Source organism: Aquarana catesbeiana, linkage group LG04, assembly GCF_042186555.1.
Source record: "Aquarana catesbeiana isolate 2022-GZ linkage group LG04, ASM4218655v1, whole genome shotgun sequence".
In the NCBI taxonomy this organism is placed as follows: Eukaryota; Metazoa; Chordata; class Amphibia; order Anura; family Ranidae; genus Aquarana; species Aquarana catesbeiana.
In genome coordinates this window covers 56,682,202-56,695,642 of record NC_133327.1, presented here as the reverse complement: position 1 = coordinate 56,695,642, position 13,441 = coordinate 56,682,202, and the positions used below count along the sequence as shown (strand labels likewise).

Here is a 13,441-nt window from a genome sequence, read left to right as displayed (position 1 = left end):
CTGTCCCTGTTTTGGTCACTGCCATAGGGGGACCCTTGACACATTTGTGACAATATACAGTTTCTCCCCTTTGGTTTACGTACCTGCAGAAAATGGTATAAAAGCTTCATTGTTAACAAAGTTTCCCTCTGAGTCCAGAAAATGCTGAGGGTAAAACTCTTCTGGCTTTTCAAAGTGCTCTTTGTCTCGTAGAACAGAGTACAGTAAAGGAATAACTTGAGTTCCCTGAAAAGAATAGATAGGAGAAACTTTTAGATGAATCATACTGTAAGTAGCAGTTGTTATAAGTTCATTGATCTGGTCAAGGTGCGCTCTAGTCAAAACTAAAACTTAAGTACTGAAATGCAGAAAGCACAGACTACCTATTCAATATTTTATTATTTTTATCTACATATTGATTTAGTACCTCAGTCCAACTTCTCCCTTTTATAAGTAATCTGGAGACCTGGGAACATTTTTTAACTTGTTTGTAATGCAGAAGATCTAGTCTCGGATATACCCACTATGGACACAGAATGAACAACATAATAAAGGATCAATACTAAGATGTTGCTCACAATCATCATTCTGGAGATACCCACCTGTATCTCTTCTACCTTAATTGGGGCATCTAGTTTATTTGCATATGTAGAGTAAGGACTGGGATGTCAATATTCTCTAAGTCAGTGGTTCTCAACCTGGGGGTCGAATGACGTTTTGCCAGGGGTCACCAAATCCTGGGCTGTTCCTGAAGCCCGCACCGCTCTCCCAGCATTTTCGCGGCCGCCCAGCAGGCTGGCCATGGAGCCTGTAGAAGCCCAGCCGGGCTGTTTCTGGAGCCCGCGGCCGCCCACTCAGCCTCTTCCCAGCCGCTCATTCAGTTCACAGCATGGCTGGGGACAGAGACTAGAGGTCAGCTAACTGGTGAGGAATGTGAAGTGGGAGGGGCTGGAGGAGACCCTATCTCCTGATTTCGGCATAGGTGTCACTGCTGCGAGACACCACAGAGCTGGAGACACAGTGAAGCCGGAGACACAGTGAGTCACTCTACCTGTGATTAGAGTTGCCATTAAAAGTCCCCACTACAGTTCTCAGATCAGCAGATGACCTTGATCAAGGGCACCTAAGTTGACTGATCAGAACTCCCCCCAGCACTGCCACTCTTCCCATTCCCCCCACCCCCCAAGGCATAAGAGAAGGAATAAAAATAGAGAATACATGGAAGGGAGAGGAAAAGAGGGTGCGGGAACAAAAGGGAAAAGGGAGAGAATAAGAAAAAAACGGCTAGAGGGAGGGATGGGGAAAGAAAAACAAGAAAATAGGATAGAGAGAGATAAAAGGGAAAGAAAGGAGAACACAGAAAGTGGTACATCCTAAAATGTACCATATTGCTCTGTACACATGATCGGACTTTCCGACGGAAAATGTGTGATCGCAGCTTGTTGTGGGAAATTCCGACCGTGTGTAGGCTCCATCGGACTTTTTCCATCGGAATTTCCGACACACAAAGTTTGAGAGTTGGATCTAAAATTTTCCGACAACAAAATCCGTTGTCGTAAATTCTGATCGTGTGTAGACAATTCCGAAGCACAAAGTTCTATGCATGCTCAGAACCAAGTAGAAGAGCTGCACTGGCTATTGAACTTAATTTTTCTCGGGTCGTCCGTGTTGTAGGTCACAGCGTTCTTGACATTCAGAATTTCCGACCAACTTTGTGTGACCGTGTGTATGCAAGACAAGTTTGAGCCAACATCTGTCGGAAAAAATCCAATAGATTTTGTTGTCGGAATGTCCGATCGTGTGTACAGGGCATAAGGGGTTTTAATACTGTACTAGGGGAAGGGACTCAGGGAGCGCTAAATGTTTGTGGGTTAGGGGCGCAAATTACTTGTCTTGCCTTGGGTGCTGACAACCCACGCTACGAAAATAATTTTACTGATAGGGATCCCCACAACTTGGAAAAAATTTATCAAGGGGTCACAGCGCTAGGGGTGTTGAGAACCACTGCTCTAAGTAGTCAGTCAGATCTTTTTGGTCATAAGTCACTTGGGATCTATACAACTGTTGGTAATAGGTAGTGAAGCACCAGTTAATTTCCAGAGGAGCAGAGAGGAGGACCCCATCAGGACCAAGGATCTGTGCAATGGTCATCATTTCTGTCTGTTCCCTGGACAACCAGATGCCCAGTTTTTCTCCCTGCTCAAAAATGCGTTGTGATTGATGACACAGTTTCTTTTGCGTCAGGGTCGTTCGTAAAAGTAGGGCCTCCTTAGTCAGAGATTGTAAGCAGGCGTAATGTTGGGTTTCCTGGGTTCTGATATATATGGCCTCCTATCTGGTCGCCTCAGCTTCCACTCTGGTAAGGTCTACCCTGCGCTCCCTCCCAACACTAGCAATAATGGATTGATACTGCCCCTAGAGTAGGCCTTAAAGTCATCCCACACAGAGGTCACAGCAGCTGAACCTGGGTTAACCCTCCAGTACGTTTCCAGTACACTCCGAAACTGGGATTCCACCTCCGTGTCCGAGACCCAGAACCTGGAAAGCCTCCAGAGACTGTCAGAAGGGTCAGCCGACAGGTCCAGGGTCAAGTGCAGCGGGACATGGTCTGAAATACCTCTAGGAAGAATGGTAATGTCACGGACCCTGGAAAGGACAGGCGCCCCCACATAGGCCAAGTCTATGCGCAAAATAGATTTATGGGACGCAGAGTGACATGTGAAGGCTGGAGACAGGGGGTTCTTCCACCTCCATGCATCATTAAGACCATATGTGTTGGCCCAGGTCACCAGTCCCTGACGAGTGGCCCCAGCAGCTGCACATCTGTCCATGTCAGAGTCCGGGGACAAGGTTAAAATCCCTCATTAACACCACATTATCCAAGGGAAATTGTGCTAACTTGGCAATAATCAGATTTAGCAATCTAAGGGACGCAGGGGGTGGCAGATAGAGGCCTACAATGACCCACAATAGATTTTGGATTAGTGCATAGATCATCACATACCTACCCTCCGGGTCCAATGCCAGATCAAGGAGTTTAAAGGGGAGCATCTTAAGTACAAGAACACTCACCCCCCTAGCAAAGAGTAGGTGGAATGATAGTGATGGCTCACCCATGGTTTCTTAGGGCTAAGGGTTTTGCCCCCAACCAGATGCGTATTCCTGAGCACACAAACATGAGGATTATGCATTTTGAATTGGAATACTAAGGATCTTTTGATTGAGAAGCTCAATCCGCATGTGTTCCAGGAGAGAACATTAAGGGAAGACATGGAGATTTACTGGCAATATGGGGTGAGGAGTATTGGAATGCAGAAGTGATAGACTGAATCATTGGACCAGACATCCATAGCAGTACAGGCAAAGTGACAAAAAACATTACTGTCATGCAACATAACACATAGAACTGAGAGCCAGCAAAGGTGGCCCAACTTAACCAACCATCCCACCCACCCCCCCAGTAGATCACAAAAGTAGGCACAAAACGTAGATGGACAGTCAAAATAAAGGTAAATGTGAAGTAACAACAAGCAGTTTGTAGGATGTAGGACCAACATCTTCAGGGCCACAGCATGGGAGTAAGCACCCACACTGTATTCACGTACCTGGATAGAGGTTGCAACTGTGCAGGGGAATGTACACTTGGAAAGATTTGTATCCTCGGGTATACAGCCCATGGTAAGTTACCCGGAACATCACTCACAGGGAAAGACAGTCAATGGGAGCCTCAGACAGTAGCACTAGCACCCCATCTCCAAGTCACCAGGCAGGGAAGGAGAAAGGTAGGGACACAAGCGGTCTGCAAGGAACCATACCATCCAGGTGGAGGGTGGGTAACAGTCATCAAAGGACAGGAGCATAGGACATAATCCCGTAACACATGGGTCCAAGCGGCATTCACGGCAGCAAAAATTGGTCGCCTTCAACAAATGGCAGGTTCGGGCTCCTGGGGGTCCAGAGCAACTGGAGCACTACAGCACACAAGTCACAGTCAATGCGGTCCATGATTGCAGATAGGCCCTGCAGTGAGAGTCACAAAGGCACATTCAGGAAGAAAAACTGTGAGACCATCAATGTTGTATGGTATCAGCCCATGCAGCAGCCTCTCTGGGGGTGGTGAAGAACTGCACACGGTCACCATCTTGAACACACAGCTTGGTGAGGAAAAACATGCTGTATTTAACCCCCTTCTCCCACAGCATGGCACGGACATGGTCAAAGGACTTACGCTGCCTCTGCGTTTCCACAGAATAATCTGGAAAAATAAGTAGTTTGACATTGTCGAATTTTAGTTCTCCCTGCAGGCGGGCTAAATGAAGCACCGTATCTCTGTCCCTGTAGTGAAGGAATTTAAAGATGAACGTGCGCGGCAGAGCCCCCTGCGGCCCTCTGGTTGCCGGCATGCGATGGGCTCATTCAATTGAGAAATGTGAGGAGAATTTTGCCTTTGGGAGCAAGGGGGGGGGGAGTAAAGCCGCGTACACACGAGCGGAATGTCTGACAGAAAAAGTCAGACGGAAGCTTTTCATCGTCTATTCCGATCGTGTGTATGCCTCATCTGACTTTTTGTTTTAAAAAATTCTGACAGATCTAGAAATGGAACATGTTCTAAATATTTCCATTGGTACCAAATCCTATCGGGAAAACCGCTCGTCTGTATGCTGTTCCGACGGACCAAAAAGGACGCATGCTCTGAAACAAGTACGAGACGGAAGCTATTGGCTACTGGCTATTAAACTTCCTTTTTCTAGTCCTGTCGTACCTGCTGTATGTCACCTCGTTCTGGATGGTCGGACTTTGGTCGGACTTTGGTTTGACTGTGTGTAGGCAAGACCGCCTAAATGGAATTCCTTTGGAGTTCCTTCGGAGAAACCTTCGGAGTTTATTCCGACGGCAAAACTGGTCGTGTGTATGCGGCATAAATGTTCCATGACGGCCATGGGGTCCGAGCCCTCAGCACCCTCAGGCAGCCCCAGGACCCGCAGATTATTGCGGTGGTTCCGATTTTTGGCGTCTTCTGCCCTGGCCTCTAGTTGTTTAACCTTGGTTTTAAGGATCTGCAGGTCTGCATGTTGGTCGCTCTGTACATCCTCTGTCCCGGACTCTCGTCTCCCCACCTCGGTCACCCGCTCCCTGAACTTGTCCATGTCTCGGTGAATGAGTGCCGTCTCCGTCTGGACATGGTCAATCTTCAACATAAGGGTAGATTGGCAGGTAGAAATGGCCAAAATCAGGGAATCAAAAGCTGTCAAGCCGGCATGAATAGTGCCATCAGATGGGGAGTCAGTCTCCATGTGGCGGGCCGAGGAGGGAGTAGGCCTAGGCTTAAGCGGTGTACTCAATGCATCCGATATTCCTTTCCTCTGGTTCCCCCTTTTGCCTTTTTTCATTGCCCGGTACTCAAGAAGGCAGTCTGCAGGGTAGTAAGCCAAAATATGGTAATTCTACACGAGGATTAGATAAGGATTATAGTCCGGAACGGGAGCTCCACTACAGCACGTCTGCACATCTTGGACACACCCCCACTGCAAATATAATTTAGTGAAATGGATGCTACCTGCAGGCAAACAAACAATTCTGAGATACATGGAAAGGGCCATATTTTTTCCTACCAAAATAAACAAAAATAATGACACAGACAGGGTAGAATGGAGAGACCTTGCCAATTGATGTTGTTGAAAACAGGACACCCCTTCCTCCTCTAGGCCCGTATACCTCCAAATTTCCAGTCAATATTGGGCTGATGGTTGCATAGGCATGAAAGATCCAACAGAACATGATTGACTGAGCTTCCAGATGCATAGTGAGGGGCAATGGTGGCATATTGAATACTGGCAGAGGCACAACATAGATTTTATGTTTCTCTACGAGAGTCCAAGAAAGCTTGAGTCCAGAATCTGTTCTCTTGAAATGAGAGCTGGATGCAAAAATGCATTTTATATGCAAAAAAGAAACTGCGCCACCTACCAATTCCTCTCACAGATACCCTAGGCTTTGGAGTTTGGGTGCAGAGTGTTCTAGAATTTGGTCATGGAAAGTGTGGGCATTTTCACAATCATATCTAGAAATGAATGTCAATCCTGATGCATAAGGAAACCAGATCAGATAAAAGGTATTTTCTGACCAGCTAAAAGTGAACAGAAAAGCCCTGCCAGAGCACTGTTACCAATGCTTGGTTGTTCCAGTGCAATACAAAGAGCAGAGTACAGAAATGTACAGAATACTACTCAGCTTCCTGGAATCCCTGATATAACTGAAGAAATATTAAATCTAAGGAAGAAGCACAACCAGGTTCAATACAAAACCCTTCTGAAATTTTCTAGGAACAGCTGATAATCATATAGCTGCAGGTGATCCGTCTCGAGAAGTGGGGAGGCCTGGGTATATGCTTTTATGGATACTATACTAGGGAGATTATGTAGAGGAAAGTTTCCTGAGAGTAATTCAAATGTACTTGGAACTCATTTAAAAACCCTTGGCAGAGATGAGGGTCCCCAGTGTACAGAGCAGGAGATGAAACCTTCGGTAACAAGGTGTGGATGCAGATACCAGGCTCACTGCAGGGTCAGGCATGAAGACCTGAGCCAGCAGCTAAAGATTAGGGGAGAGGGTCAACAACTGATTGAGTTGCAGGAGGGTGTCAGAGATTTGACCCAACTTTTCATCAGTCTTCTGAACCTGAAACAACAGGCTCAGTCTGCATCCAGAGTCAATTGCTTGCAGGTGATCACTCAATGAGCAATTATATGTGAATGGCCATTATTAGTTGCAGGAGATGTTAGTCTTCTATTGATTTCAATGGAGCTGCCTCCAGCATCTAATAGCCTGGAACCTCGGTTGGGGTTCTTGCATGTGATCGGTGACTGCCACAATGGCAAGTGAGCATTGGTTCCTTTGACCTTGTGCCTCAGTCCTCTGAAAGCCCTGGTGTTCTGAACGGGATGATGGGCTTTGCTGTAGACAGCTCCTAGGTTGCAGGTCTCCAGTTGAAATAGCTGACAGCAGGTAAGAACAAAGCACAGTACAAAATCAGCAGCCAAGGTCATGGTCAAAAAGTCAGCAGGTCAGAACAGGCAGATAAAAATAATTGTTAAGTAAGAAGGTGCTATACTCCTCCACCACCGCTGGAGGCCTGGGCACCCCAAACTTATGGCATAATTATAAAAATAAATAATTATCTGGCCTCCAGGTTCATTAGCAATTAGCACAGTGGTATATACTATAATTAGCACAGTGGCATATACTCTAATTAGCACACTGGCATATCCAAGGTTCCCCGGGTTAAATTTGAATCTGACTCAATCCACCCCTATTTTCTACCTGGCTTGTTGTGGTCAAAGATCATCCACAGGCAGCCTTTCTAGGAGATCCAGCTTTCCCTCTGGGTCTTACTAATCTTTCTGATTTCTGATTTTGCCTGGTGGACGAAATCAGATGTTATTTTTCTACACAGATTGGTGCAGAACTCGGAGTTTCTCTTTTCCAACCCTCCAAGTCACATACTTTACTCCAAACAAGGAAATATTCCATTACATACAAATCAAACATTTCTATAAATCTCAGTTTAAAAGTGACACACAGTCTAAACCATCTATGTATGAACAGATTTGTTTGCACAACCCCAGGGGCGAAGGTCTCATCTCCGAAATATATACCCATTTAAACGGTCAGATCTCCTCTGACCCCCTCCCCTATAGAGTCAAGTGGGAATTAGAATGCTCACTGGAGCAGGGTACCCTGAATTGAAATTACTGTCTTGACAATCTGAAGAAGTGTACAAGGTCTCTTAACATTAGAGAAACAGCGCTGAAACTTCATACGAGATGGTATCAAACCCCAGTTAAAATCCACACCATTTTTCCTGCTGTTTCACCATTGTGTTTTAGAGGATGCAATCCACCAGGTGCATTTCTCCATCTTTTCTGGGAATGCTCTCACATTTCTCCAATTTGGAGAAATCTTGATTCATTTGCCTCTAAAATAACAGATGCTCAACTTTCCCTTACCCCATCTCAGTGTTTATTATTTGTTCCAATCCCGGAGGTTACCACTATACAATTGAAACTGATCCATACGATTTGTGTTGCCACCCAGTGGGTAATTGCACATCATTGGAAAATTCAATATGTACCTCTGTCACAAGTTAAACTCCGCATTGATGCCATAAATAGAGTTGAAAAGATACTTCTGTACCACCTCTTTATTTCTTTAATAAAAGATTGTAAACAAGCAAACAAAAAAAAGAAATGTTGAGAAGCAGGCAGGTATCAGAACTGGAACAGGGGTACAACAGGGGAACCAGGGGGGACTGAACATTTGGGCTCTCGGGCAGTGCCCGAGGGCCCATTGCCAGTAGGGGACTCCATGAGAGACTCATTGCCGAATCTAGGGGGTCACCATGCCCAGCCATCAAACTCTTTTTCCCAGGGCCGAGACACAGCATAATGCATGGTGCCAGTAGCATCGCTAGTGCTCAGCATCCAGGTACTGCCTCGCTGTGATCTTTGGCATCCACACCATCTTTTCCTGTCTGTCACTTAAAATTAAATAGAACTTGGGAAGTGTCCCCCTAGGCTCCTCCCTATATTGGCCAGTGAAGAAAATTGCAGTAGGCAGAAGTGAAGGAAAGTGAATCTGAAAGGAGAGTGGCAAGGATATAGGTAAAGAAGAATGTTCAGGCTGAATAGTATGCATTTATAGAAAATGATCACAGATTGTAAGAGAAGTTTCTCTCTCTCTCTACCCCCTCATCCCCTCTCTCTCTCTCTCTCTCTCTCTCTCTCTCTCTCTCTCTCGCCCCTTCTCACCTCCCTTTCTCTCCTCCCATCTCTATGCCCCTTCCTCTCTCCCCTTGCTCATTCTCTCTCCCACTTTCCCATCTACTCTATCACTCTCTCTTCATCCTATTGCTATCTCCCCCCCCCCTCTCTCCCTCCTTCTGTCTCTATCCCTCCACCCCTCTTAGTTTCTAATAGGAGTTTCTATCATATTTCAAATTCTCAATAAAGAATGTGTACAGTAAGTAGATTTTCCATGGTTTTTCAGTGTAAAAAAAAAAAAAAAAAAGTGCTAACCCTGTCAAGAAGGAGCTGAGCTGAACGCCCCCCTCAGTCATTGGGCATCTTTACTGTACTATGTAACCACCAAGTGCTACTTATAGCCCTCGAAAACCACACCCAATTTTAGCTGCGGCGTGCTGCACTTCTGCCTCTGGCATTGAGGCCAAATTATGATCTTGCACACAGGCCTACTGCTTTCATAAATCACCCCTGGTTGCATCAAAGATGCCTGCTGCATAGTGCCCTTTAAACCTGAAAGTGCCCAGCAGCTTCTACAGAAAGAAGCTGGGAACTTCCATGCAGGCCATGCAGTGGTAGATATTTAAATGGCCCCCTCTATGCAGCTGAGCTGCAATATGTAGGTGGGAATTTGTGTGGGTGTGGCTTGAGTGTGGGCAGGGACACAGGTGATCTCCTTTTGTCCGGGGGTCCCATGAGTTGTCAGTGCATCCCTGAGGGGAATATATATAGTCAAAGAGGTATTTGACCAGGTAACTTTCAGTGTTTTTTTTTTCTCCATTTGGGTAACACTAGTTTTTGGAGTTGTTCATGAATTGGTAACAAATGCCTTTCATATTTTATAATCTAGTAATGAATGAAGGAAAGAATGTAATACTTACTTTGGGTATAAAGAATCCTTTGAAATTCACATCCTGAGTAGTGGCATGTGGAACATTTGTTGGCACGATATTGGCAAACCTTTGGATTTCATGGATAACTGCATCAGTATACGGCATTTGTTTTCGATGTATCAGGCGAGGCTCTCCGGAACCAATGACTTTTCCAATTTCCTTCTGAACATTTTCTAGTATTGAAAGAGAGGCATACTGGCTTACTTCAGGGTTTTTTTTATTTTCTCTTAAGATATATCCTGTCATTACCAAGCTTTTTATTAGTTAAACAATAACAAAGCCATTTCAGGAGCATTTTGATGGATATACAGTAGTTATTCACTATAAATGGATCCCCCTGTCTCCTGTGGTTTAACTTTACCTGCTTGCTGACCATCCGCTGCAGTTTTATTGTGGCAGAATGGCACAGCTGGGCGAAACAATGTTATCTTACGCTGCTCCACCTTTTGGCCACTAGCGGCAGCACGCGTGCGCCCGGCGCTGGGCTCCCGCGATCGCTTGTGACACAGCGAGAACCGGGATCTATGTGTGTAAACACACGGATCCCAGTTCTTTCAGGGGAGTAGAGACAGATTGTGTGTTTATACTATGTATGAACACCGATCTCTCTCTCTCTCCCCCTAGAAAGTCCCATCCCCCCTACAGTTAGAACACACCTAGGGAACAGAGTTAACCCCCTGGATCTCCCCCTAGTGTTAACCCCTTCCCTGCCAGTGACATTTATACAGTAATCAGTGCATTTTTATAGCACTGATCACTGTATAATTGTCAATGGTCCCAAAAATGTGTCAAAAGTGTCCAATTTGTCCACCGCAATATCACAGTCCTTATAAAAATCGCAAATTGCTGCCATTACTGGTAAAAAAAAATAATAATAAAAATGCCATAAATCTATCCCCTATTTTGTAGACGCTATAACTTTTGCGCAAACCAATCTATATACGCTTATTGCGATTTTTTTTTTTTTTTTTTTACCAAAAATTTGTATAAGAATACATATCAGCCTAAATTGAGGAAAAAATTTGTTTTTTTAATTAAAAACGTGGGATATTTATTATAGCAAAAAGTAAAAGCTAGTGTGTTTTTTTCAAAATTGTCAGTTTTCTTTTGTTTATAGTGCAAAAAATAAAAACCGCAGAGGCGATCAAATAGCACCAAAAAAGCTCTATTTGTGGGAAAAAAAAGGACATCAATTTTGTTTGGGTACAACGTCGCACGACCACGCAATAGTCAGTTAAAATGTGCCATATCGCAAAAAATTGAGGCAATTGAGCAGCCAAATCTTCCGGGGCTGAAGTGGTTACTTACAACCTGGCCAGATAAAAATATGAAAGCTATCCTTCCTAACTTGTGTTTTAAAGTGTTAGCTCTAGAGCTGTAGGCAGTGGCAGTAATGTTCCATATTCATAATCAGGTGGCATGCTTCAAGGACAAATTACATTTATACCAGTCATATGGTCTAAGCACTTTTTAGGGAGTTGTGTTGTAACTGGGAAGATTAGGGGAAATAGATAATATCATAGGGATGATAAAAAAACGGCACAAATTACTTACTTTGTATTTCTGGGTATTTCATCATCAGCAGGAGGCCCCATCTAAGAGTGGTGGAAGTTGTCTCCATTCCAGCAGAAAATAAATCTGTCACCAGAACTGTTAGATTTGTATCATTGAAATATAACTCTGGATTTGGCTTTTCCTGAAAGTTATAAATTCATAGTATATATTTAAATATAATATATATATATATATATATATATATATATATATATATATATACATACATATATATATATATATATATATATATATATATATATATATATATATATATATATATATATACACATATATATATATTTTGTTTAGTGCTTATATATTTGTTGGTGCCTGTAAACTTGAGGTTCAAATTTAAGTCCCCTCACTGTTAGGATCACCTCTCACAATTTTTTTTTTTTGTTTGCTGTGCCTAACCTGACTTGGCATCTTGTAACAATGTGTAAAAGATGATTTTGTTTAAGAGAACTAGAACTGTGAAAGCTGTCCTCCAATAGGCAACTGAGGGAAAAGGACTAGTTCTGTGGATGAAGCAGAAGCAGGGAAATGCTTTTCTACAGCTTTCTCTCCAGCAAGGAGAACTGTGAACAGCACAGAAGTGACATCAACCAGTTCTCACTATGGGGTTGATTTACTAAAGGCGTATAGACAGTGCACTTTTCAAAATGCATTTGCACTCTGCAAGAGCAGTTGTTCCAGAGCTTAGTAAACAAGGGAAAGATCTGCTGTTTTCCATTATCCAATCATGTGCAAGCAAAAATTCTTTTTTTTTTTTCCTTGCACATGATTGGGTATTCTTTGCAAGGTGAAGCTCTACCTCATTTCCTTAGCTCTGGAGAAACTGCACTATCTATTTGCCTTTAGTAAATCAACCCCTTTATGTTGTAAGACTAGCAGTCAGAGGCAGCAATGCCTTAGATGATCTCACACTGGGCATATACAGCTATGAGCCTTAAAGCACACAAAGTACACTGCTATTTTCAGCAAAACATCAAGACATTGGGTAAATATTTTAGTGTACTGGTTAGGCACAATTTATGTTTCAAGATTGTTTCTTACAAGATAATAACGTAAAACACTATTTTACAGAGCCTTTGTGAGTGGTGGGTTTGTGAATAATGTATGTGTGCCAGCTAGGTTTCTCAGGTACACATGGTGAGGGACTGTGCCTGTTTGTTTTCTCAGATCCTAATAAGTCTTGGGCTGGGTCCTGGAGTCGAATAATTAAAAATACAAAGTTTGAGAAAGGTGACAAATTGGAACCCGGATGGGAATCTATCCCGTATCGAGTTGAGGAACAACCTTTCCCTTCTGACACCTGCATATGATGTGATGACTGAAGGTCCTGATCCTGTCTGGAAATGCCTTCAGAGGCCTTGTGTGCTGAGTTCTACCATACCTGCTACTGCATGGGAGGGGTCTATTACCATGGACATTCCACCAATGCAGGAAGAACTTACGGAGTGGTATCTACCTTCTATTGAGTCCAGGCCCTCTAGACCCTGACTGTCCTGATGGCAAAGCTCTCACTGATATACTTCTGTGGTTGCCCAGGTGAGAGTTTTATGTCTCTACATGATAACCTCCAAGCACCTAGGGACTTTGGTCAACCTACAGCCATTGAAAATTCTGATAATGAACCTGAAGATGACAGCGAGGCTGTCACCCTATTCGGTCTAACCGTGGGCAGTTGCCTGCTAAGTATTTTGATTATGAGGTATGAGGTTACTTGTTTCCAATGTACTTTGTACCTTGTGTAGAGATGTATTTTGTGTTTTCCCTGTTTTCAATGTTGAGGACAGCATTTGTCAGTGGGGGGGTGAAGGCAGGTGAAGTTTACCCTCCCCCTCAGTGGGTGGTGTTGTACTGCACCTCCAGAGGGGTCACCAGGAAAGTAGTAGTCCACCTAGATGCTGCAACACTGGATGACCCTAGAGGCCATCTTTAGTGGGGCAATGCTAATAAATACTGTAACAGTGCCCCGATGCAGTTGGCACGCAATTGCAAAGTGAATAAAGTAGGGACAGAATCCACGCTGGACGGTGACAGCTAATTTAGCCCTAGGGAAAGGTTCCAGATGACAAGGGACAGACTATTGCTGCCAGCTTCACTATCCTGGGACTCCAGTACTGTTATAAAAGGTTTAGGACCAGCTTTTCAAAGTGCTGCTACACCTCTACTCTGTCAAATAGCTATCCCTTCCCTCAGATGCTGCTC

General features: G+C 44.1%; 1 protein-coding gene across 1 annotated transcript in view; it reads right to left on the bottom strand.

The window, feature by feature from the left end:
* The window catches only part of LOC141141157 (uncharacterized), a 156,543-nt gene that overhangs the window by 95,718 nt on the left and 47,384 nt on the right, over positions 1-13,441 (bottom strand). The window contains exons 9-11 of the mRNA XM_073628860.1: positions 11,225-11,366; positions 9,659-9,843; positions 84-225 (exon numbers count right to left, since the gene is read on the bottom strand). Coding sequence (XP_073484961.1) covers positions 84-225; positions 9,659-9,843; positions 11,225-11,366 — 469 coding nt within the window. The remainder of the gene's footprint in view (positions 1-83; positions 226-9,658; positions 9,844-11,224; positions 11,367-13,441) is intronic.